The following is a 25,218-nucleotide window of genomic DNA, read 5'->3' as shown; positions in this document are numbered from 1 at the left end:
TCCGGGAGGGGCGGGTCTATTACCGGCTGGCGGCAGGGCAGGCTGGGTCGGCGCGGGAGAGCAGGTGGCGGGCGCGCGGCGGTGCCACGTGCGGCGCAAGCTGCGCCACGGCAGCGACTGGAGCCCGCCAAGGGCCTGCGTGCGCGCGTGGCCGGTGGAAGCTCGCTGCTCTTTCCCCCCTGCGGGATCGAGGGGTGTGCCTCAAAAAAGCGGGGGGGCGTCCCCAGCCCGCAACTGGACACCTCCTCCTAGCACTCACGGAGAGCGAGCGTGGCTCAGAATGTTCCCAGGGAGAGGGAGGGTTTTGCAAGATCCTCTGCGGGCGGTGTGCAATTTCCTATTGAATTATAAACAAACACGTGGCTTTTAAAAAATGTTCAGTGGGACTGAGGCGAAAACTGGGACGAAAGCTATGGGGAAAGCACTGCCCAGCAGGCGCTGGGGCAGAGGCCGCCTGTCAGAATTCCTCCCTGGATTGGATGTCTCCCCCATGGCTCATTTAACTCTTTGGAGCTAACACTTTACCCTGGCTATTTACAGGTGGGAGGATAGTTACAGGCTTGAGCCCGATCGTGTGACTTTGTGGAATTATAAAGTTTCTGGGGTCAGGTTTTGGAGATGTGGTTTTGTGAGTGCTGTAGTGATAAACTAATTCTTGGTGATTTAATACCTTATTACAAAATAATACAGGCAAAGCAAAATATACTGTGTCACTAAGAAAATACCTGATCTTCTCAGAAGCTGCAAAAATATTTTTATAGTCACCGAAGCATCCGCTTGTCAGAATGATGTACAGTATAACATACACAATAAGTGATATATTTTCAGCATGGGCTATAGCTTTTACAGTCTTTGCAGATTCTTTATAATTGGTTTGCTCTGCTAGTCCGTCATTCCATTACCTCTTCTTCTCGCTCCCACTTTTATCTTTTTTTTCTTCATTCTGCCCATTACACACACTGTCACACTTTTTTTGGTTTTGAGCAAAATTTTTCATTGCCAGCTACAGCTGACAAGGTTCTCCAGCCAGCTGGGTGTAGGGGTGGATGGGTGGGAAGCAGTATATAAAAAAACACCGTATTCCATAAAATTTATCAAAGAATAGCAGAATTGAGAAGCAATGTGTCATTTACTGCCACTATTTTCCCCTTTAAAGATACTGTAGTTATTTCCTCTCCTTAAAAATGCACTATTTAAGGATAGATCTTGAAATCCTTAAGCAGATAAAATTCCTTTTGACTTCAGTGGGAATTTTACATGTGTACTCTCTGCAGTACCACGTCCTAAATGTTTAGTTTGCTAATAGCCATCAATAGAATATTTTGTTTAATAATGACATATTTCATCTTCATTTCTGTGTATTCTCACATTAGTGTAAGATGTGTTATAATGTGTTTCAGTTGTTACTAGTTACTAAAATAAATGATGGTGTTTGTATAATATCTAATGCAAAGTGGAGCCAGGAAAGGATCAGTTTGATTCTTAGTAAATGTCAGTTTGTAGAATATGCACCCCTTTCCCCACTGCCCAGTAAAAAAAAAATATAGCTAATTTTGTCAGATATAAGTTGTGTAACACTAAAGTTTCATTTTAAGATGCAAAATGTTTGTATACAGAGAGCAGATAAAATAGTCTACTATAAGACCAGAAAAAATGTGTGAGTGAGTCTGTTAGAACCACCATCATCATCTTTGGAAAGCTGGCCAGTAATACTTTCTTCATAGATTACATATTTAAATGCTCTCCTAGCTTAATCACTGGAAATGCTACTTCAACCTGACATCTACATTTACTTTCAGCTTTATATTATACTGACAAGAGACTGAAATTAGGCTACTATGTCCATGTATTTTTAACGTCATCACCAGTCATTAGCACAGAACAGTGGTTCTCAACCAGGGGTATGTGTCCTCGGGGGGTATGCAGAGGCCTTTGAGGAGGTCCATCAACACATCTCTAGACCTTTTCTAGTTTTACAACGGGCTACATAAAAAGTACTAGTGAAGTCAGTACAAACTAAGATTTCATACAGACAAAATGAGAAAGTAAACAATTTTTCAGTAATAGTGTGCTGTGATACTTCCTATTTTTATATCTGATTTTGTAAGCAAGTAGTTTTTAAGTGAGGTGAAACTTGGAGGTATACAAGACTCCTGAAAGGGGTACAGTAGTCTGGAAAGGTTGAGAACCACTGGCATAGAATGATGCTCAGTCCCAGTGTTCCATTTCATTGCACCCTTGCAATGTCCTTAGCTATATGACATTAATTCAGAAATCATCACTGTTATTTTCCATTTGTATTGTGGGACCTGCCTGTGACATTCACCATGAAGGAGCAATTGTGTCAAAATTTAGTACATTTCATAGTCTTTCCTTTCAATTTGGGCTACAACTCCATATGCATACAGCACACACACCGATAGCTAAGCTATGAGAAGTAAATATAAATTTGGTAACTAAATAAACTAATTATGTCCTAAGACTGAGCCAAGATTGCTATAGAGTGAAATCTCTCTTAAGTGACTGCTCAAAGGATCAACAAAAAAATCAACTGCTTAACAGAGAAGGGCCTTCTAAAGAGGATGAAGCACTTAGCAAAATGAAATTCTGATCTATGACTGGGGCCCCCAACTGTTACAACAAAACAAATAATAATTGCACTCTGTACAGGTGGGGATACTTTGAGCTGCTCTCTGAAGACAGGAAGTTGCCAAAAAAGGTTGTTTGGAACAATTTTTGCTGTCCTATACATCTTGTAAAGGCAGGACTTACAGAAAGGGTTTTCCCCCCAAAGTTTATTCACAAGTATATTCAAAATATATAGATTTTAATAAAATTCCAGTGTACATTACACTAAGCAAGTTACATAACAATGTATACCGCAAGGTATAAAATAATAGGTCATCCAGGTTATATTACTTAAGAACAGTTAGTATCTTAAAATAAACACTCATTTATAAAAAGAAGTCCACAAATTATTTTTCTTTGTATTTTTAAACCAGCAATACATTTAATACCAGAAAACATCTAGAAAATATATTTATGGATATTAGTAAGTTGATTAGGCACTTATAGTCAGTTAACTTACAAGTCAATTACTAGTGTAGGTATCCACCTGAGGACCTGGTATAAGATTGTGACATTGAAAGGATAAGTTAAATTATACTTATTTGCTTCTGATAGTGCCCACAGTGTGCTAGGCACTGTACAAATAGAAGGCGTGATCCTTGCCCCAAAAAACTTAAGTCTTGATACTGCACTGGGTAATGGGTCTAAATAAGTTGTTACCACTCAAGAAAGATCTTGGAGTCACTATGGATAGTTCTCTGAAAACATCCACACAATGTGCAGCAGTAGTCAAAAAAGCAAACAGAATGTTGGGAATCATTAAGAAAGGGATAGATAATAAGACGGAAAATATATTGCCTCTATATAAATCCATGGTACATCTTGAATACCGTTTGCAGATATGGTTGCTTCATCTCAAAAAAGATATATTGAAAAAAGTTCAGAAAAGGGCAACAAAAATGATTAGGGGTATGGAATGGCTTCCGTATGAGGAGAGATTAATAAGACAGGGACTTTTCAGCTTGGAAAAGAAATGACTAAGGAGGTAGGACTAAGAATTGAAGTGTATAAAATCATGACTGGCGTGGAGAAAGTAAAGAAGGAAGTGTTATTTACTCCTCATAATACAAGAGCTAGGGGTCACCAAATGAAAGTAATAGGCAGCAATTTGAAAACCAAAGGAAGTACTTTTTCCACACAACACACAGTCAGTCTATGGAACTTGGCCAGAGGATGTTGTGAAGGCCAAGACTATAGCAGGGTTCAAAAAAAGAACTAGATAAGTTCATGGAGAATAGGTCCATCAATGGCAATTAGCCAGAATGGGCAGGGATGGTGGCCCTAGCCTCCGTTTGCCAGAAGCTGAGAATGAGCAACAGTGGATGAATCACTTTATGATTACCTATTCATTCCCTGTGGGATATCTGGCATTGGCCATTGTTGGAAGACAAGATACTGAGCTAGATGGACCTTTGGTCTCACCCAGTATGGCCACTCTGATGTTCTTAAATGTGTGGATGGACTGCTGTGCCTGAACGGACACCCACTGAAATCAGCTACTAATGCAAGAATGAGGCCTTGCACAATAAAAAGACCAAAGAAAACATACACAACACCCTAGGCAGATGAAAGGTAGTAGATTCGGGCAGATCATGCAAGTTGACAGTTGGCCTTGCCACACTTTGGTAAGGCAGTATTTGGACAAAGGCAATATTTGGGTTTTTTAGATATATAGTCTACCACAGTTCCTCCTACCATTGGCAGTTGGCTAGGTAGGTGTAGAAGTCTTCATAGAACTAGGTCCTTATTCAAGGGACTTTAATGTGAAGGCCTTATTGTATATCTAAGAAAATTACACCTTTCCATAATGCCAAAGGGAAGAATCACATACAAAGCCCAATCCTGCATTCCTTGCTTGCTCAAACTGTAATAGGAATTTTCCTCAAGTATATATTAGAGGTTTAATCACAGCAGAAAGCTGAGCTATACGATTCTGAAGGTCCTTTTTTCCTATTATGAAGTTTTATTTCCTTATGCTGGATTAGAGGACTCTATTACAAGGTAAAGAAAAAAGGAGTAAGACTGGCACTCATGTTCTTGAGGAGGTTTCCTCTTGAAAATAAACAGGAGTAGCATCCATGCTTTCTATTATAATATTTAGCATTTTTCCTCTTCAGAGTGATCACAAACACTGGGCCTAATTCTGCAGCTCTTGATCAGGCACACTGAAATCAGCTACTTCACTAGGACTACTCAAGTGAATAAAGGCTGCAAGATCCAGCCCTTTAACTAATTAATCTTTAGTTGATTGTTTTAATCATTGCGTCAGACCCTTTACAAATCCAAATTCAAGTGTCGCATAAAAAATTAAATAGGTTTTAAATTAAAATATTGAATTATATCAAAATCCAAAATATACATTTACAACCAAAGCTACAGTATGAAACAAGTAACCACGTTAATAGCACTTAACTAACGTTTGTAAAATGCTACACAACTGTCAAAACAGCCTAGTGAGGTATTAATTTTCTAATCTGCAAAATAGGGTTAAGGCACTGAGAGATTAAATGACTCTCTCAAGGCTACAGTGGGAGTCAGTGTACACAATCTCTCAGTGTAGTTTTTGATACTACATGTTCATATGTACAGTTCCAGAGCATACCATCAGCGACATCTAAAATTGTCCAAACATCTGTTTTCAATGCAATGCAGCTGGAAATGAAATCATACGGAATTCAACAGAGAACTTTCCTTAAAAAACAAACACCCACCACATCATCTAGGATATGGAGTGCAAGCAAGAACGTGGAATAAGATTATATGAAACTAGGTACATTTTTAGTTACTTTGTTTTGAAAAAAATGAAAAGTTCATTGATCACCCTGTGTATGCTAGATGCAACGGATATTACAGAGTACTGCCAAATAGTATGTAATGAATGCCTGCTGTATAGTGTGCAGGATCCTAATTTTTCATAAAAGAAATATACTGTACACAAATGCTTTGTGAAGTGCAGTGCAAAACAGAGCTTGCCCTAAGCAAATTCAAGCAATTGTCTCAGTTTGCCAATGTTAATTTTTTTCAGCATAGTAAGGCAAGGAGAAAGAGGTCAATGCTAATTTTACGATCATAAAAGTTGCATTCTGCTTTAATCTACACTGTAGCAGATGTTCTTTTGGAATCACCCGAGATGTGGCTATTCTTTTTCTCCAAAGAAAGTTAACATGTCTGTTGAAAATAGCCTACTTAACCTTACAAGAAGTATGTGATTTAGTTTTTACCATCTTGCTACCGGAAAAAGATTCCCAATTTCTTCTTCCAAGACGGCATTCCTGATAATTCAGTCATATTTGAGACTCAAAGAGTTCAGAGCTGTTTAACTTTTCTTCTTCATATAGTAAAATATTTTCCATAAGCTTCTTTTTTTTATCATTGATCTTTATTTCCCAGAAGGTTTCTTTGGCTAATCCTGTGGGGGGGAAAAAGGTCCAAATATTTAGCAAAAATCCATCTGTGGCTAACACACTGATATTACATATAATTTGGGAGAGGGGAAACAATTCTAAATCACTTAAATTTGACTTCTAAACAAGAAATTAAATTGAAAAACTAGATTTTAATTGCTCTATAAATTAATTGGTAACATAATAACCAAGGAGACAAAATATGCTGAAATGTATAAAAGGAAGTTTTTTCAAAGACTGCAGGAGTGATCTGTCTGTGTAGGCATTTATATTTTGCCTATCACCATAGTAGCTAAGCACCTTATATAAATATTGTGGTCATGGTAACACAATTGGAGACATTGTGTCATGATAATTTAATGAAAAAAGAAAAGGAGTACCCGTGGCACCTTAGAGACTAACAAATTTATTAGAGCATAAGCTTTCGTGAGCTACAGCTCACTTCATAGCTCACGAAAGCTTATGCTCTAATAAATTTGTTAGTCTCTAAGGTGCCACGGGTACTCCTTTTCTTTTTGCGAATACAGACTAACACGGCTGCTACTCTGAAACCTGATAATTTAATGGTCACATATTGAATGATCTGAACTCAGCCTTTCACTCCCCAAAAATACTTAGATTTACCTTGTGAAGAACATGAAGGGTCAAGGTTTGCATTGTTTGAAGAAACCATTCTTTTTGCAGGAGATACCATTTCCAAAGTGTTTTTATTTTCATTGGATGCCACATTTCTTTCTTGGAAGCCACCAGTACATATTTCATCATTTCTCCCGGAATATGAGGATGTGGCATTTTCTGGATCAGTATAGCCACTGCTAGGTGGGCCATATGCAGAACCCTCCACAGGATCCCAAACAAAACTACTCAATTCATCCGATTCACAAGGGACCTGTGACATCTGTCCATTGTACATTTCAGATGGCATGACTCTTAGTAAAGATGGGGATGAATTTGCACACTTCAGGGACCTTGCTGTTGCACTGTCCTCATTGCTATCACCTGAAGAACCATAATTGTAACTAGCTGTCTCATCATCTGTTTCTTCTGGGGTATTAATGGAGAATCCAGAAAAAGTGCTGCCTTCAAGAATGCTGTGATCTCTTATTTTATGTTCAGCCATTTCCATCATTTCATGCACCTGTTCAGAACAACATTATCTGGTAAGCAATTAATCAGGGTCCAAATCCTTCTCCTTGGTGGACATTAAAAAAAAAATGAAATCACATTTGGGTGCTGTGGCTTAGACCTTGGTATGTAAGACAAGTAGGGCATACAATACTTACCTCTGCTATGTCAAGATTCTTTTTCCGCAGACAAAGGCAGATGGCAGTGGCAAAGTGAACAGCAATTTCTGATGGCAAGTGTCCCACCTTCCTGTCTAGATATTTACAACATATTTCCTTGGCAGCAAGATTTTCAAAGGTTTTGTGCTTGGAGTATGAACTTCCTTTTGCTGCTTGAATTTCATCAGCAATTACATCTTTCTGTTCAAGAGGAAGAGATATACTGGTTAAGATGAAAATGATTTGTCAAAGAAAATTATTCATTCCTATCCAACCCTTTAAGAACTTAAGACACTACCCAAGTACTTGCTATACCCTGTGTAATGTGCTGGCTAGTGTATGCATACTAGTGCCTCCTAATGACTGACTTACAAAAGATAAAAGCCCAAGGAAATTCTCCTTTAGCTCGAATGGTAGAAATCTGTGTTTTAACAGCAAAGTCTGATACTCTGTGCTTCATGAGGTCTGTATGCACGCAGGCAATGCTTCATTACACCAGGCTCCAGCAGTTCCAGGCAGGCCTCTCAATATTATCAGGCCAGTGATAAAAAAATCAATGCAATGTACAGCAGCTTAAGTGTGTTAATTACCTTTTCTAAACATCAACAAATCAGAAACCTCTTGTCTCTGCTAATGAATTTATCACTGAGACTCGTCATCTTTTTCACTTTTGAAATCCATTAGAAAGTTGCTGAAGCATTTAGAAAGGATTGAATGACAAGGCGAGGGTTCACTTCCTTCCTCTCTTACTCAATGTTTCAGGGGCATGACAGCACAAAAGGAAAGTACCACATGTGCAAGGGAATAAACAGGATCTGTTTTTATTCACACAAAAAGGAGCATTCATTTTGTCACAATTAAGCGAACTGACCCAAATTTATTTTGGGTTTGTTAAAGTGATTTCCACAGCTCCAAGTACACATTCAGTGTTGTGTCTGTGTACAAAATACTGGTGAGTACACCTAGCCATAAATACAGTACATTAGCCCATTATGATTCACCTTCTACTTACGTTTCACTATTCAGTGCACACCTTTCTGATTCAAGAATATGAATAGTTACAATTTCAAAACAGAGCTGCTCCCTCTAAATATGTGGGTATCTAAACACTAGTGACGTTGCAGCAGCTCATACTGCTCAATCGGGAGCAATATTAAAACTGGAGAATTCATTCTGCTCTCATTGAAGTGAGCTGGAGTTTTGCAACTGACTTCAACAGAACCAAGGTTTTGCTTCTACGCATCAGCTCTTTAGGAGTTATAAATTTGCCAGTATTACTCCTGTGGGAATTCTGCGCTAAAAAAAAAAATAAAAATTCTGCCCACAGTATTTTAAAGTTCTGCATATTTTGTCAAAACACCACAATATAACCACTCTGATCTCAAATATTTTGGTAATTTATTTCAAAATACACACAACAACAAAAAAGATTCCTCTGGAGTACAGAGTTAAAGAAACCCCTATGACAACCCAGTTCCAGTTGTGGGGTGCTAGAAGGGGCTGTGTGGGGCCCCCAGAGCCCAGACACCCATACCCTCCTCCCCCAGAGTCCAGTCATGGGGCTACCCCAGAGTCCAGACACCTGCACTCCCCTCCGCCCAGAGCCCAGCCACGGGGCACCCCCCCCAAGCCCAGACACCAGCACTCCCCTTCTCCAAGACCCTAACTTTAGGGCACCCCAAGAGCCCAGACAACTGCACCCCCTCCCCAAAGAGCCCAGCTGTGGGGCAGCCCCCAGCCCAGATACCTGCACTACCTGAGCCTTTACACCCCTCCCCCTCCAGCTTCTTTACTGTCCTGCCAGGGAACATGGTATGGTGCAGCCCTGCCCTTCCTCACCCTTTCCCAGAGCTGGGTCTCCTGGGGTCTCTCCCATCCCTGGGAGAAAGATCAAGCCAGGTACCCAAAGCATGCAGAGCCTCCATTCCCGCCAGGCTGGGTGCTTTGCTCACTGTGAACTGGGCTCCGCAGAGTCCATTGGCCCCTAGTGGCGGCCAGAAACTCTGCAGCCCCAATTCTGTGGGAGAAACATGGAATTCTGCACATATTCTGCACTGTGCAGTGGTGCAGAATTCCCTCAGGAGTACAGTATGCAACAAACTCTGTATTTAATTTTGCATTCAAATTAATTTCATTATAGTAGCACTGTTTGCAAGGATTACACCAGGCCAGTGGCATTTATTTTGCTTTTCCCTTACCAGATAAATAGGGGTTCTTCCTTCATCCATTGCCTTAGTGCCTGTCAGCATCTCTGCTAAAACCTAGAGAACATTTTTATAGGTAAGAATTTATTTAGATGGCTTCTTCTAAAAAAACTGGACATTGTAACTAAAGGAATATTTACCTGTTAGAGCATTTTAAACTATTTTTCCTACATTCTTAGACAAGGTGGGCACAAACCAGCACTCGAGATCTGAACAACCTTTGAGAGAGTGTTTGGAACCAGGTACAGATCCAAATCCATATTTTGTGGCTTGGGCCTATCTTTATATATTACACTGTAGGGGCAGTAGACATCATTCTGTTCTATAGGGTTCACTGAACAGATGTAACAATATGCTATACAGAAATGAAAATTTAAAGTACAACTAGATTTTTTAAAAAAAAATGATATTGTAGGCCATCATATTTATTCTCTCTCAGTGGCTTCTATACCATGTTTGCTTAGTTTTCAAACCAAAAGATGATTTTTCCAAAGTCCAATAGTGCAAATTGAACAAGGGAACTGAGAACCAAGCTATGGTCTTTCTGCTTCTTCCACTAAAACCAATAATAAAGATTTTGCAGCTAGAATGTAATAATTGTGCAGATGTTGCACAAATCAGAGTATAATCCAGCTCACTCTAACCCACACTGTATTGGATTTGGAGGACGAACAGGGTTAAAAACATGTTTGCAACATTCAGTTTAAGCCAGCACATATGACTTGCACACAGACAAAACTGGCATCTTTACTGAATAAGGTGGTAACATGTTCACATATCGGTTTTTCTGGCTATGAGCACCCAACAATACTATATGGTACTGAATTGATTATAACCACACTTTGAGATTACTCTGAGCTTGAATACGTGTGGATGGCTCTCTAACAAGATACAAGGCACTACCTAAACCTATATTCATCATAGATAAATTCAACACACAGTTTCCTCCTCTCCTTTCGTGTGTTGATACGAAGGAGTATCAATTGGTTTCTTGGGCGAAAAAGCAGGAAGAACATCTTTGGGAAGATCAGGGATCCAGACCCAGCATCACAGGACTTGGATACACCACAAGCTGGGAAGTTTTTTCTGATGGTTAACTTCCTTTTGTTCCTATTTATAAACACTAAACTCTGCAGAAAAGATCTTGTAGACTGTAACTATGTTTTTCTCTAATAGCCATTCCATCGAATTATGTGATCTAAATGAGAGTCGCATGTATGTGTTTCAGGGAAGAATTTGGTTCTCTTGCATTGGTTATTATTGAATGGATATTAAATCTCCAGCTGATCTGAGTGTCTTATGTTTGAAAAACTGGATCAGATATATGAGAAAAAACTATGTGCACAGAATATAACCAGATAACTGCAAACTGTAATAGCAAAGGCTAATATTAAAAACAAAACAAAACAAAAACAAAGACAACTTACTATTCCACAACCAAAGATGTCAATTTTTTGCGTTAGCTGTCCATGCCTGACAAAATCTTCTGGTAGGTAAGTGAGGGAAGCTTGTAAAACTTTGGTTTTCATCACAGCGTAGTCTGATTTTTTTTCCACAGAATGCAGTCGGAGACCTGAATGTCCAAGTTTTGGTGTCAAGTTTTCATCCAGCAAAACATTGGAGCTGCATAAAGACAAATACTAATAGTGATCAATCCATTCACACCTGAATGTAGAGTCTTATGGTAAGATGTGATTTTAGAAAGTACATTTAAGGGCTTCTTTATGCAAATTCTCTTTTAGAGATTCCAGTCTTGTATGTTGAAAAGGGATAGTGAATGGAGATATAAATCAAGCTTCAATAAAGCTATCATAGACCAGAATGTTTTTTAATAAATAAATAAAGTCAGACAATAGCAGTGTTTTCCTCCCATTTAATCCAATTCTACGTTGTTTTGTTGTATACATTTTATTGTTTGTTAGCAAATATTATAGGGTCATCTTCATTCCTGGTCTAAGTTCCTCAAAAACCATGGGTCATCAGGGATTAATTTGGCCCAGTTGATTTTGAGTTAAACAGTTTTATAGACTATAGGGAACTCCTCTGTTGAAGAGACATGAAATTGTTTATTTTTTTCCCCATTCTTTGGAAAGATCACAGTGTGTCAGGGAAATCCTGAGTTCTTTTCTCTGCATTTACTCAGTCCTTACTCAGTCCAAATTCTGTGACCACAATGGACTCCAAATGACCTCAAAGTGAGTTTTGCCTCATCAGAGCTGAGTAAGGACCTCAGGACATGGCCCCATGATAAAACAAAGCAAAAAGACCAGATAAATTCTCTAATTTAAAACCTTTCCGCCATCAAAGAATAGGAGCACTCTGCTTTCCAGCTGCATTGGGATACAAAAAGCATTGCCTGACAAAACTGGAAATGCATTTTTTCTGATGATTACCGAAAAAGCATACATTAGTCACAGGTTATACCATGAAAGGCTGCATGCTGTAGGGCACAAGCAAATGGACATTTTGCCCTAACAGATTAATAGATTCTAAGGCCAGAAGGGACCATTGTGATCGAGCCTGACCTACTGGATAACACAGGGTGATGGACTTCCCTGAATTAATTCCTGTTTGTACTAAAGCATATCTTTTAGAAAAACATGCAATCTTAATTTAAAGATTGCCTGCGATGAGAATCAACACAACCCTTGGTAAGAATTTCCAGTTAATTACCCTCACTGTTAAAAATGTGTACTGAAATGTCTGAAACTGAAAAGTCTGAAATGTGTCTAGCTTTAAGCCTTTGAATCTCATACATCTTTGTCTGCTAGATTGAAGAGCCCATCATCAAATTTCTGTCCCCTGAGCAGGTACTTATAGACTGATCAAGTCACCCCTTAGGTGTTTTTCACCTGGAAGTCTACGATTCCATTAACACCAATGGGAGAAGAACATTGGAGAGTGGAGTTAAATAGATGGTTGAGCACAATGAGGAGTTTATGGTAGTCTGAGGAAAAATCAGCTGTCCTTGAACTTGCATTCCTAAACCCTGATCAAACTTGGAAACCCAAAGATTAAAAAGAACTAACAGAATGTATATTTTAAGGCAGAGCTGTTAACATCATTTTGTATACGAATAAGGCTGGGTCTATGCACAAATTTAATACTAATTTAAGTATTTCTGATAGGAGTAAGATTTTTTTTTTTTAAATCAAAATAGCCAAATCAGTATAACCCTTGTGTGGTTACAGTTACAACAGTAAAAAAGCGCCTTATACTGATACATATTATTCCCTTTCCCATATGGGAGTAGCTGTACCAGTATAAACACCTTTATAGTGATATAACTGCATGCACACCAGAGGGCTGGACCGTGGTACCACTTCAACTCAATAGATATAGTTAAAGTGGTACAACTTTCATGTACAGAACAACTCTAAGACATTTTCAGGGAACAAACAACTCTCCAATCTGAATAGTATGGGGAATATCTGAAATTTTACATATGGGGGAAAGTGGAAGGGAATGGTGGAAAACACTTCAGAAGAATATACTTTTGCCACACTAAAAAGAAAGGTAAAGGAAATGTGAAGGGGAGACATCAAAAAGAGCAAGAGAATGGGAAGCAGATGTGTATGGGAAATGATTCCTAGATCATATGCAGACTTGAAGACTTTCAGCAATTTCTGTTTTTTGAAATTCTGAAAACAGTTGAATGACAGCGAGTTGCAGATATGTCGATAAGCTAGCAACCCTACCTCTTGACATTCCCATGCAGAATCCCAAAGTTATGTAGATACTGAATGGCTCGGATAAGTCCTATAGAAATTGTGACGCGTTTCTCCCAGGTTAATGGCATAGAACCAACCTGGAAGAAAAGTAGGAAGAGAGTTGGTATGTTTTTCTTTTTATGGAAAGAAGCACAAAACAGTGTTAGTCTCTTGCTTGTAAAGCTTTCTCCTTCCCTCACTACAGGCATTGGCAAAACACTCACTAACCTAACTGGCAGCAAGATGGGATAAACGAATCTCATGCTTCAGGGTAGAAAGCAATTATGCAGGGGTCAGGAAGGAATCCTCCCACCCTCCACATACAGCACTGCACACGACAATGGTACGGATGAGGCAGAGATCACTTTCCTTTGGAACACAAGGTATTGCCCACTGCTGGAGGCAGGACACTCATCTAATCTGGTTCAGTAAGTCCTACGTTCCTATTGAAGAATTCACAAGTGTCCTTTCCATTGCCCTCCTAGTTCCCCTGCATAGTGCTCGAACAATGAATTTGAGCATCTCATAAGCTGTTCCCCCTAAAAGAGTTGACTTCATACTGTATTTCAACACACGACTCTGACAACCGAACACTGTAGTTGATTTTTCAGCAACATATTGCCAAATCTAATGCATATAGTGTTGTATAGCTGCATATTTTACAGCTTCCTTTTTCTGAAGACAGAAGCTGCACGGCAGAAACTCTCAATACAGGTGACCTGTTTTGTGGCAGAAAACAGATTTGTATGTAAAAAGACTTGCAGCCTTTCCAATACTTGTGACTGATGTATGGTCATACTCCTTTTTTCTGTTGCTAATGATTCACATGGTGGGGGAGGAAAGGAAAGAAGAGAAGCTACCCTTCCTGTGGGAAAGGTAAAGAAGAGATTCTCTCTCCCCTCGAGTACTGGCAAGGATGTATTGAATTCTCCTGGAAAACATGAATATAGATCTTGCCTAAATTGCAGGAATATTACATAAAACCCAAAGAACATAGTAAAATTTTTCAAAGAGATACAAATGCTTTTCATACAGTACTTCGATAGGACCCAAATCCTCTGCTTACTTGACACTGTAGTCTGTTTTCAAGTGATCCATTTTCCATGTAGGGGTATATCAGACAGTGATATCCACTTTCTAGTGAGAAACCCACTAGTTGTAAAATGTTAATGTGACAACACCTGAAGCCAAATATCAACAAATATTAGCAAGTAAAATGAGAACAAACAAATATTTTAAAATTCCAGTGCTGGACCAAACTGACAACATATAAACTAGACTGTGTACTGACTCCTGTCCCTGGGAGCACAACAGAATCACAATTGTTGCACATTGCCGAGTACGAGGAGTGCACAAGGCTCACACTGCAGCAGAGAGGAAGTGGGGCTATAATGCCATCCACTTCCACACTAATTAGAGGGGGATGCTCAGCTGCAAAAAGGAGCTGCCCTGGACCTGCTTAAGGAATGGCACTTTGTCTCCACTCCCCCAGCAAGTAGGTGAACTTTGGAAGCAATGGAGGCATGCTGCTTCCCAGAGCTCCTACTGGGTCAGTACAAATTAGAGTGACCAGATAGCTAGTGTGAAAAAATCAGGATGTGGGGAGGGGGTGGTAATAGGCACCTATATAAGACAAAGCCCTGAATATCAGGACTGTCCCTATAAAATGGGGACATCTGGTCACCCTAGTACAGATCCACACCATCCTCAATACAGTGCGGTGTCTACAGGGCAAAATTTAGCCCTTAACACAAATCAGATTATTTCTTGTTATTTTGTAAAAGATCTATTAATCCCCAGACAGACTTACCAGAACCAATTTCCAAATAGCTACTTACCGAAAGCAAATCTGTACTTCTGTATGAAAGAATCTTTGTGTTGAATTCTGGCTTATACATTCCATCTGTGAAAACCACCACAAAAATGCACTAAAATCAAGTGTCTGTCACAAGCACTGACTTAATTTAAACTAGAACCAAAAAACATTTTATATGTAGAATAGCAAATAAATAACTAAAGACTTTATCCTGCTAACAATTATGCATGCAGGTAACTATTCACATTAGTAGTCCCACTGAAGTCAAAAGAATTACTCGTGAGTAAAAGGTCTCACATGCATAAAGGTTTGTGGGATCTTGCTTTAAACTAGGCATCATTTCCCCTCCTAAAAATACCATAATGCAGCATTTCTGATTACTAGTCTGTGGTGTATTAAATGATAACTGTTAATGATTAGATGTTAAATGATTCCCCTGCAAACATAAATGAAGAAAAGGAGGAAGGGTAGGTACTTGCCTCTTTGAGCCTTTTAATGATGTATACTGCATTGTGTCTCTGACCTTTGTAGACCTCAGCAAAAATACCTTCATTAATTCTGTTCTCCTCACTGAAACCATTGGTAGCATTTATCACTTCCCCCTGAGTCCACAAAAGGCTCCCACTAGGGAGATCAGCAATCGTTCCCTGCCGAGGACTGGAAGAACCACAGGGCTAGAAATATAAAAAAACAAACAAACAACAAGTTTATTTCCCTGGAACAATGGATTTCTCTCTCTAAGGACTTTAAGGGCCTTTTCAACACAGCCAAGTGATAGGACCCAGTTACAGCACAGTTGCCCCCTAACCTGATTACAACACAGTTCCAAGGCCAATTAGTATTGTGGATAGGCTCTGAAAAAACTAGTCCTGTATTTCTAACATTGGCAAAACTCCCTATGTCTTCTAGGACTCCAGGATAAGAGTCGTATATGGATATCCCCTGAAGTTAGAAAATTCACATCCAGGATTCCTCTCAACCCTGTCTGTGATGTGTTGACATCCCTACTGAGTTCATTTTCTACTCCACAGTTTCTCTTCCATGATAGCAAAATAAACAAGGGTTGTGTGAAATTGTGACTGCTCTTCCACAAGATCAATCCCTAGGTTTTTCACAATTCAGTTTTGATAGTTTTAATGTTGTGAGAAATCTTGCACGATGGGGGAATTTGCATTGAACACAGTTGAAAATGTGAATTTTGTTGTAGGTACAGACTTAGCTTACAAAAAAGGCTTAGTTTGGATTGAAATGTTGCCCATTTTTGGGAGAAATTTCACTCCTTTGCCTCAAAAATGGGTCCTCCTTCACTCAAAAAATGTCTTATTTCCAAGTGAAACATTCTTAAACTTGTTGTGACTTTTGTGAAAGGGCAATTTTAGAGTTCACAAGGAAATGTAAGTAAGCTCAGTTGTAGAGTGTTTTCAGTTACATTGCTAAAGTTTCACACAGCTATAAAATAATCATTTTAACCATCTATTTTAGCTTGTTCTCAATAAATAGCTTAGCAAGTTGGATTTTTTAAAGTGATCCAATGTTTATTTAAAGAATTAATACCATCAGGAGTGACAGTAAAGGTATGTCTACACTGTGATAAAAGATCTATGGCACAGCTGTTGCTGGCCTGAGTCAGCTGATTTGGGCTTGTGGGGCTATAAAATTGCAGTGTAGACATTGGGGCTCGGGCTGGAACCTAGGCTCTGGGACCCTCACCACTCAGAGGATCTCCGAGCCTGAATGTTTACACTGCATTTTTATAGCTCCACAGCTCAAGCCCAGTCAACTGACCCCAGCCAGCCACAGGTCTTCTGTTGCAGTATATATAGACATACCCAAAAGTCAAGTTACAAGAACCATCAATCCTCATATTTCAAGGCAAAATTGATCATCAGCTGGATCAAGAAAAAATATTCTCCATGTTATACATTAAATATTGTATTTAGGTGCTTGATAGGAGCTTTACTCCTACTTCTGAAGCATCTAGCATTGACTGCAAAATTATTTTTTTTCAGTCCAATATCAGTTCCTGTTTGGCAACTCCTGTGTTTGTTTTTTACTGAATGAACAGCTCCATTTGATATTATAAATCACAATACATACGAAGGAAAAAATTGCTTAAATATTAGCGTGCAGCTTCCACATCCCGAGCTTGATAAATCTGTTCAAAATACAAAGGTGCAAAACACTAACTCCCCAATGGAGCTTTGGAACCATTGCATTTATTTACAGCAGTCTCCTCCTCTGGCTAGAACACTTGTATCATGTTATATTGGACATCATCAGTGAGGTTTAGAGGTTTAAAATGTAACCTTCACAATTTTTAGAATCTAGTAGGAAATATTGATTCAAGTCTAAACTTTTTTTTTTTTTAGTCCCCAAATCCACCACACTTCGGAACTTTTTTTAAACTTCTAAAAATAAATATCCCACCCTTATTTCTATGTCTGGTGTGATCACAGCACAATACAATGGGAAAAGCACCCTTTACTGCTCTGCATCAGTAACCACATTGGGAATTCTCTCATAATCAGTTGCCATCCAGATTCGTTTCCCATACCTGACTTTGTAATATGCAATGGAATGAATAGCATAGTTCTTCTCAGTAGTAAACCAGCTGAAGTCAGTAGAGTCAGTACAAGTTCTTCAAACAAGAACTTGTGAAATTAGGCACCATGTTTTCAACAGATATACAGTAACTTCTCATTTAAAGTCGTCCCGATTAACGTTGTTACATTGCTGATCAATTAGGAAACATGCTCATTTAAAGTTGTGCAAGGTTCCCTTAGAATGTCGTTTGGCAGCCGCCTGCTTTGTCCACTGCTTGCAGGAAGAGCAGCCTGTTGCAGCTAGCTGGTGGAGGCTTGGAACCAGGGTGGACTGGAAGCCCCCCCCATCAGCTACCCTCTAAGTTCCCCGTGCAGCAGCCACCCAGCAGGCTATCAATTGCCGGCAGTTCAGCTGTCCCTCCCCCCACTGCCATGTGCTGCTCCTGCCCTCCAGAGCCTCCTGCTTGCTGTGTGGGGGAGAGGGGAGAGCAAGAGGGAGGCTAATGTCAGGGTGTCCCCCTCCCCTCTACTCCTGCATCCCGCATACCCCATCTTCCATAGAGCACAGGGGAGGGGACACCACAGGGCTCAGCACAGAGGGAGCTTCCTGGCAACAGCTGCCATGTCAGCTTGCTGATTAACTTAAAAAGGCAGCGTACTTGAGTGGGGTCAGCATACTTAAAGGAGCAATGCGCATCTCGCTCTCTTACACATAGGATGTGTGTCTCCATCTGCCATGCTGTCTCCCCTCGCTCCATTCATGCTGCCTTGTAGAGTGTGAGGTTACATTAACAATGAGTTAACCCTTGAGGGCTCAGCAAATTGCTGATTCATCATTTAGCAGTAAGGCATCCCCTGGGAAATATCCCACCCTCTGAAGTCACCACCTCAACCAAGCTTCACAATCATCACTGTGTACCAGTATTAAATTGTTTGTTTAAAACTTATTGTATGAGTGAGTGAGTGTCTTTTGTCTTGTGAAAAAGATTTCTCTGGAACCTAACCTCCCCCCCCCCCATTTACATTAATTCTTATGGGGAAATTGGATTCGCTTAACATCATTTTGTTTAAAGTTGCATTTTTCAGGAACATAACTACAACGTTAAGTGAGGAGTTACTGTACAGTTTATGCAGGTAGAAGGATGCACACAAATTCCTTTAATTAAAGGAACACAGAATGGCATGAAAGGCAATTTTCACTGTCATCAGAAAATTGAGGTTTAAACTATGGGGTTTACCTTCACATTTGATGAATGAGGAGGATTTGATTGTAGGGAGTGCATAAGGTCCTCTGGGGGAGGTAGTGGATAGGGGAGTGAGTCTGAGATTCCTCCAGAAACTGGATCTGAAAATTACATTAATAGTGACGGGGAAATGCATTATTTTTGTGATACTATAAGCATGAATAGTTCAGTTTCTGTGATTGTTTTTCAAGTCCCCTAAACCAGTTGACAGCCCATCAGGACTAGGTACATTGTGTGAGGGTACAGATTTGTACTTCTGACTTACCCTAGCAGGGTGGGACTCTTTAGTTCCAGCTCAGGGATATAAAATGCTCAGTCTCTTTAAGACAGACAGACAGAAAAACTGGAGGTCTTGCCAGGAAAACATCAGGAACAGACAGCTCAGGAGGAAGTTCAGGGCTTTGTTACATAAGCAGTAGTAAAGGCAAACCACAGGAAAGGGTGAGTTTGCGTCATAATACAGTGGATCTATGCTGTGTTCGGAGTGCGAACCGTCCCTACCTACACATTAATTCTACCGTTAAACAAATATATCTAATGTTATTTTACTTACTAAGTGCTGGTAAGTCTGGTGATGGTCCAATCTCATTTTCTTTGGCTTTATTTTTGTTTTCTGTGGGATAACAGGGTATGTTCTCTTGTTTAGGTGACTCTAATGGTACTCTGGCAGAATTAGTAATATCAGAGACTGATAACCCTGTAAAACAAACAAGAAAAAAATTAAATTATGTAGATTACTAAAACAAACCAAAAAAACCCATAGAGCCACACTGAGAAAATGAGATCTTAATCCGAGACAAAATATCCTAAAAATGCCTTAGTACATTATAATTAAAAATGCTTAGTCAGAGTGTAACATATTAAATTAACTAAATAAAAACATAAGAACAGTCATAATGGGTCACCCAGTGGTCCATCTAGCCCAGTATCCTGTCTCCCGACGCTTGCCAATCCCAGGTGCTTTGGAAGGAATGAACAAAACAGGCAAACATTGAATGATCCATGCCCTCTCGTCTACTCACATCTTCTGGCCATCAGAGGCTATGAAAATCCAGACCATAGGGTTGCATCCCTGACCATCTTGGCTAATAGATGTTGATAGACCTATTCAAGAATTCATCTAATTCTTGTTTGAATCCTGGTGTAGTTTTGGCCTTCACAACATCCCCTGGGAATGAGTTCCACAAGTTGATTGTACACTGCGAGAAGAAGTATTTCTTTTTTTGTTTTTTAAACCTACTGCCTATTAATTTCATTGGATTACCCCTAGTTCTTGTGTTATATGAAGGAGTAAATAACACTACCTTACTCACTTTATCCACACCATTCACTATTTTATAAACTTTATCATATCCCCCCTTAGTCATCTCTTTTCCAAACTGAAAGGTTCCAGTTTATTTAATCTCTCCTCCTACAGAAGCTGTTCCACACTCTTAATCATTTTTGTTGCCCTTCTTTGTACCTTTTCAAGTTCTAATTATCTTTTTTTGAGACGGAGTGACAAGAACTACACTCAGTATTCAAGGTATGGGTGTATCATGGATTTATATTGTGTCATTCTGATATTATCTGTCTTATTATCTATCCCTTTCCTAATGGTTCCTAACATTGTGAGCTTTTTGACTACCGCTGTACATTGAGCAGATTTTTCAAAGAACTATTCATAATGACTTCAAGATCTTTCTTGAGTGTAACAGCTAATTTAGATCCCATTATTTTGTATGTATAGTTGGGATTATGTTTTCCACTGTGCATTACTTTGCGTTTGTCCACATGATTTAAACTCAATAAGTATTACTGAGGATAAATAAAAAGTGATTGTTTGAAACAAATGCCTTGCATAATGACAGGTTTCAGAGTAGCAGCCGTGTTAGTCTGTATTCGCAAAAAGAAAAGGAGTACTTGTGGCACCTTAGAGACTAACAAATTTATTTGAGCATAAGCTTTCGTGAGCTACAGCTCACTTCATCGGATGCACCCGATGAAGTGAGCTGTAGCTCACGAAAGCTTATGCTCAAATAAATTTGTTAGTCTCTAAGGTGCCACAAGTACTCCTTTTCTTTTTGAAACAAATGTATTTCGTAGTCATCACCATGCATAACTTGTTACTTAAAAAGATCAGTTAGCAATAATAATATATTGCTCTTATCATATGGGACATAGCATTTTTCATCCAAGGATCTCAACACGCTTTAGGTACATTACTTAAACCTCATAGCACTTCTCTGAGATAGTAGTGTATTGTTATAGCCATTTTATAGTAAATGGAGGCACAGAATTTCAGTACATGCCCAAGATCACACAGCCAGTAAGTAGCAAAGGTAGTAACAAAACAAAGGAATCTAAGCACTAACTTTTGCATCTCTTAGTATGTCCCTGTGGAATAAGTCCTATAGAACATAATAGAAAATGATAACTTTTTTGTAGTCTTTTTGAATCATTGTATAGATTTTAATAGAGAATTATTCTCCAATTTTAGAATTCCATAAGATAGTTAAAGAATGAGACTCTTTCTTTAGGTTATTATTAAATTTCATGGGATCTGAGAGTAATTTCTATAGAATCCTGCTGCTTTCCTCCTATTAAATACTGTGGGACTTTTCTGGTAAGATTCAGGGGTAAATCATCATCTTGATGTACAGAGAGAGAGAGACTATGCCATGCCCATAGTTGTTATTATTTGGGGTGGATCACCCCCTCACTTGACAAAAATGTGAGTGCAAAGAAACCCACTCGGGGGGTAAAACATGTAAAACAATAGTAATGCTTTGCTCTTATATAGCTTCCTTCCCAACATGTTTTATAAAAGAGGATCAGTGTCATTTTCCCTACTTTACAACTGGGGAAAACGGAGGCAGAGAAAGGTGAAGTGGTGTGCCCAAGGTCACACAGCAAGTCAGCAGCGATGTCAGGAAGAGGGCCCTGGTCTTCTCCCCCCCATCCCCCAGACATTACTCTACTGGATTACACTGCCTACTGCTTCATTGCTATTCTTTTTAAAATAAGAGACCAAGATTAAACAAGTCTCTTCACAAACCACATTCAAGGGGAAACAACCCCATTAGATGATATTGGTTTAACAGACTGAACATGAAATGATTTATTTAATATTTACTCTGGCAAAAGATCCAGGGTAAAAATTTCAAGGGTACCTAAGCAATCTAGGTGCTGAAGTCCCTTTGGTTGTCAATGAGGCATCAGCTCTTAAATTCCCAAGAAGGCTGATCCAAAGCCCACTGGGGTCAGTGGAAAGACTCCCATTGACTTCAGTGGGTTTTGGATCAGGCTCTAAGTCACTTTTGAAAGTAAGACTTAATCTCTTAAGTCATTTAGGGGCTCTTGAAAATTACACCTCTGAGGGCCAAAATTTTTCTCTTACATTGTCATAAATCAAGAGTCACTGGATTTATTCTAGATTAACACCTGTGAAACAGAGAAGAACTTGGCCCCAAATTTCAAAAGGTACTAAAATCCTGCTCTCATTAAAGTCACTTGTTTTTGGTGAAAGCAGGAGTAGGGCCACAATCCTTTATTGACAATTATTTATTTCACTTTGTCCTGTGAATGCATCACAATAGTAAAGTGTAAGTTTAGAGAATTATTGTGTATCTCAGCGGTTCCTTATTGTTGTAAAGTGATTGCATGGAACAGCTAAACTCATGTACCACGCCCTGGTATATCCAACTTGCCTTGAGAGAGTGTTATGCGTTAAGTTATTTCTGGTTTTGGTCACACTTTTAAAAAAAAACAAAAACAAAAAAAAACCCACAATTCTCTAGACCAGGGTGTCAACTTGTGATATTTTCCATCTCATTCCATTTCCAAAATACACACTTCAGCAGGTGAAAACAGGAAATCACAGCTGACTAACATAGCAGAAGTAGACAAGCTGGTCAACAAGAAAAAACGAACAAACAAACCCTACCAGAAAATGTGTGGTTTCAAAGCCAGTATGAACATAAAGGATGAGCTCATTTATAGCAGAACTCAGGATGCAAGAAAGGGTTATCTATATGTTTGTGGTTCTTAGGTGGCTTGTTGATTCTGTGATACAATTCTCACTTTGTGTGCAAGAAGACTAAGGGCATACCTACGCTGCCCTGCCGCTTGGAGTAAGGGGTTGTGAATAGCAGCATGCATGCATGTGCTGCAATATAACTCAGTGTGGGGGGGGAGGAGACAAGACACTGCTGGTGTGAATTTAATGGTCCCAAGTTTGCATAGTGCAGTGTAGCCAAGCCCTAAGGTTTAAATCCCACATTAGACACCATGAACACTTATTTCTTTTACCTTTACATTTATAGGAACAGGTTAGGATGGGTATATTATCTTTGCGTGGGTGTAATCCCCTGACCCTCCTCATTTCAGAAGCCATTGTTTGGGATCCTCTATGGATTCAGCCTAACTAGAAAATCATTGTTCCACATTACTAGAAAGAAATATAAATTGGAGGCAGTTCAGAGAACAACAAAAATGATCAAGAGCCAGAATTGATTTACAAAGAAAAATTAAGGAGCAATTTATTAATCTGTTACAGCCCATTTGTGCTGCTCTACCAGTGCAAAGGCACTAGAAATCCAGTAGTATTTGCCACCTAGGAATTTCTGTAGCCCAGGGAGAATCCACACATGATGAAGAGCCAGTACAGCCGCTTTTTGCCATCCCCCTCACAGCCCCTGATATAGGGGCCATATTAGGGTACCTCTCCTCTCTAGCTATTCCTGGCTGCTGGACATAGATTAAAACAGCCCTGAGGCTCTTCTAATTTACAAAAAAAGCTGAATTGGGGAACACCTTTGCTCACTGCACCAACAGATCCTGCACCAAATATGGGATGAAACTGGGAATCAGGTCTGAAAGAGCAAAACATGGGAGTACTGTTAAGAGAACATTAGATGTGGACAAGTTATCAGTGTACAGAAATCTGAAAGATAAAAGCATCCTTGAGGGAAAGAAGTCATTACTTTATACAATTAAATAAGGGCATATGTAGCAGCAATGGAGTGGAATTAAGGTAAGAAAAGAAGGGAAAAATTTAGGCTAACAGGAAAAACTTTGACAACGGGGTGTATTAGAGTGTGAAAGATTTTCCCAAGGAAGTAGCTGGAACCCCATTGCATGGGACATTGAAAACTGCAATGGACAATGCACCTGGAAATGCCCTGCCTGGACTAGATGATCTCAACTTTTAATTATTTTTTGTCCATCTGGCATCTTGCACCAATTTTACTAAAAATGAAAATTGTTTTCTTTTTGATAAAAAACCTGGAAGCACCAATGTGAAATTTTACCACACCATTATAACAGGTTATTTTATCTTAAAGATGGTTTGTATCAGCAGTACAAACCACAGCCTTTTTCATTTTGAAGTCAGATAATATCTTTGTGTTTTACTTAGTAGTGGCAGTATCTGAAACAACTAGGAAACAGGATGTTTCATTTATAATCTGTATTCTTGAGAAGTATGAAAACCAAAGGCCCTATGGATGGAAGGAGGATGGGGCCCTACCGTTCTTCAAAACTAGGCAGATTCACTTTAGATGCACATCTTCTTTGGTTTTAATCTGCCTGGATTTTACCCCGAGTTTTTCTTCGGTTCCAGATTTGAATGAAACCAAGCACCCAGTCTGAAATTCAGACAAATCCATTACATGTCCTCTGGTGCTGTGTCAGAACCATGTGAAACGACAAGTTTTATGGGGTTTCACAATACCTGCTCACCAACAGAAGTTGGTCCAATAAAAGATATTACCTCACCTTGTCTGTAATATCCTGGAACTGACACGGCTACAACACTGCATAATCCCTGCATCATGAAGTTAGGGGTTTTTTTAAATTGTTCTTTCAACTACATTGGGGTGGCCAACCTGAGCATAAGAACGAGCCAGAATTTACCAATGTACATTGCCAGAGAGGCACAGTAATACGTCAATAGCCCTGCATCAGATCCCCACACCCACCAGCAGGCCTGCTGATCAGCGCCTCCCCCCTCCCTCCGCATACCTCATGATCAGCTGTTTCGTGGTGTGCAGGAGGCTCTGCAGAGGAGGGGAAGGAGTGAGGGCACGGCAGGCTCACGGTAGGGTGACCAGATACCAAGTGTGAAAAATCAGGACGGGGGGGAGAGGGGGCAATAGGTGCCTATATAAGAAGAAGCCCCAAATATCAGGACTGTCCCAATAAAATCGGGACATCTGGTCACCTAGGCTCAGGGGATGGGATGGGAAGGGGTGGAGTAGGGCAGGAACTGAGCAGAGCCAGGGGTTGAGCAGTGAGCATCCCCTGGCACACTGGAAAGTTGGCGCCTGTAGCTCCAGCCCTGGAGTCGGTGCCTATACAAGGAGCCGCATATTAACTTCTGAAGAGCTGCATGTGGCTCCGGAGCC

At 39.7% G+C, this 25,218-nt stretch overlaps 1 protein-coding gene and 1 long non-coding RNA gene across 5 annotated transcripts in view; one reads left to right on the top strand and one right to left on the bottom strand.

Annotated features, from left to right (window-relative positions):
* Positions 1–24: 24 nt before the first annotated feature.
* LOC122461191 lies at positions 25–16,521 on the top strand. Of its 3 annotated transcripts, none has more exons than XR_006282988.1 (5): positions 25–540; positions 9,517–9,595; positions 9,699–9,761; positions 11,078–11,203; positions 15,955–16,521. It is a non-coding gene; the product is annotated as an uncharacterized LOC122461191 (long non-coding RNA). The 3 variants fall into 3 exon arrangements; XR_006282987.1 differs by lacking the exon at positions 25–540 and adding an exon at positions 5,276–5,398; XR_006282989.1 differs by lacking the exon at positions 25–540 and adding an exon at positions 7,078–7,192.
* Positions 2,985–25,218, bottom strand: part of IRAK2 (interleukin 1 receptor associated kinase 2) — a 35,950-nt gene continuing 13,716 nt past the window's right edge. The window contains exons 3-13 of one of the 2 annotated variants that reach the window (XM_038410979.2): positions 19,386–19,529; positions 18,827–18,933; positions 15,525–15,719; positions 15,068–15,132; positions 14,296–14,410; positions 13,218–13,327; positions 10,947–11,142; positions 9,514–9,576; positions 7,316–7,516; positions 6,657–7,170; positions 2,985–6,037 (exon numbers count right to left, since the gene is read on the bottom strand). In XM_038410979.2, coding sequence (XP_038266907.1) covers positions 5,913–6,037; positions 6,657–7,170; positions 7,316–7,516; positions 9,514–9,576; positions 10,947–11,142; positions 13,218–13,327; positions 14,296–14,410; positions 15,068–15,132; positions 15,525–15,719; positions 18,827–18,933; positions 19,386–19,529 — 1,835 coding nt within the window. In that variant the 3' untranslated portion in view covers positions 2,985–5,912. Of the gene's footprint in view, positions 6,389–6,592; positions 7,171–7,315; positions 7,517–9,513; positions 9,577–10,946; positions 11,143–13,217; positions 13,328–14,295; positions 14,411–15,067; positions 15,133–15,524; positions 15,720–18,826; positions 18,934–19,385; positions 19,530–25,218 lie in introns of both variants that reach the window. The other variant, XM_043519796.1, reaches the window with a different exon arrangement.

This window comes from Dermochelys coriacea, chromosome 7, assembly GCF_009764565.3.
Source record: "Dermochelys coriacea isolate rDerCor1 chromosome 7, rDerCor1.pri.v4, whole genome shotgun sequence".
Taxonomy (NCBI): domain Eukaryota; kingdom Metazoa; phylum Chordata; order Testudines; family Dermochelyidae; genus Dermochelys; species Dermochelys coriacea.
This window is presented reverse-complemented; position numbering and strand designations above follow the sequence as displayed.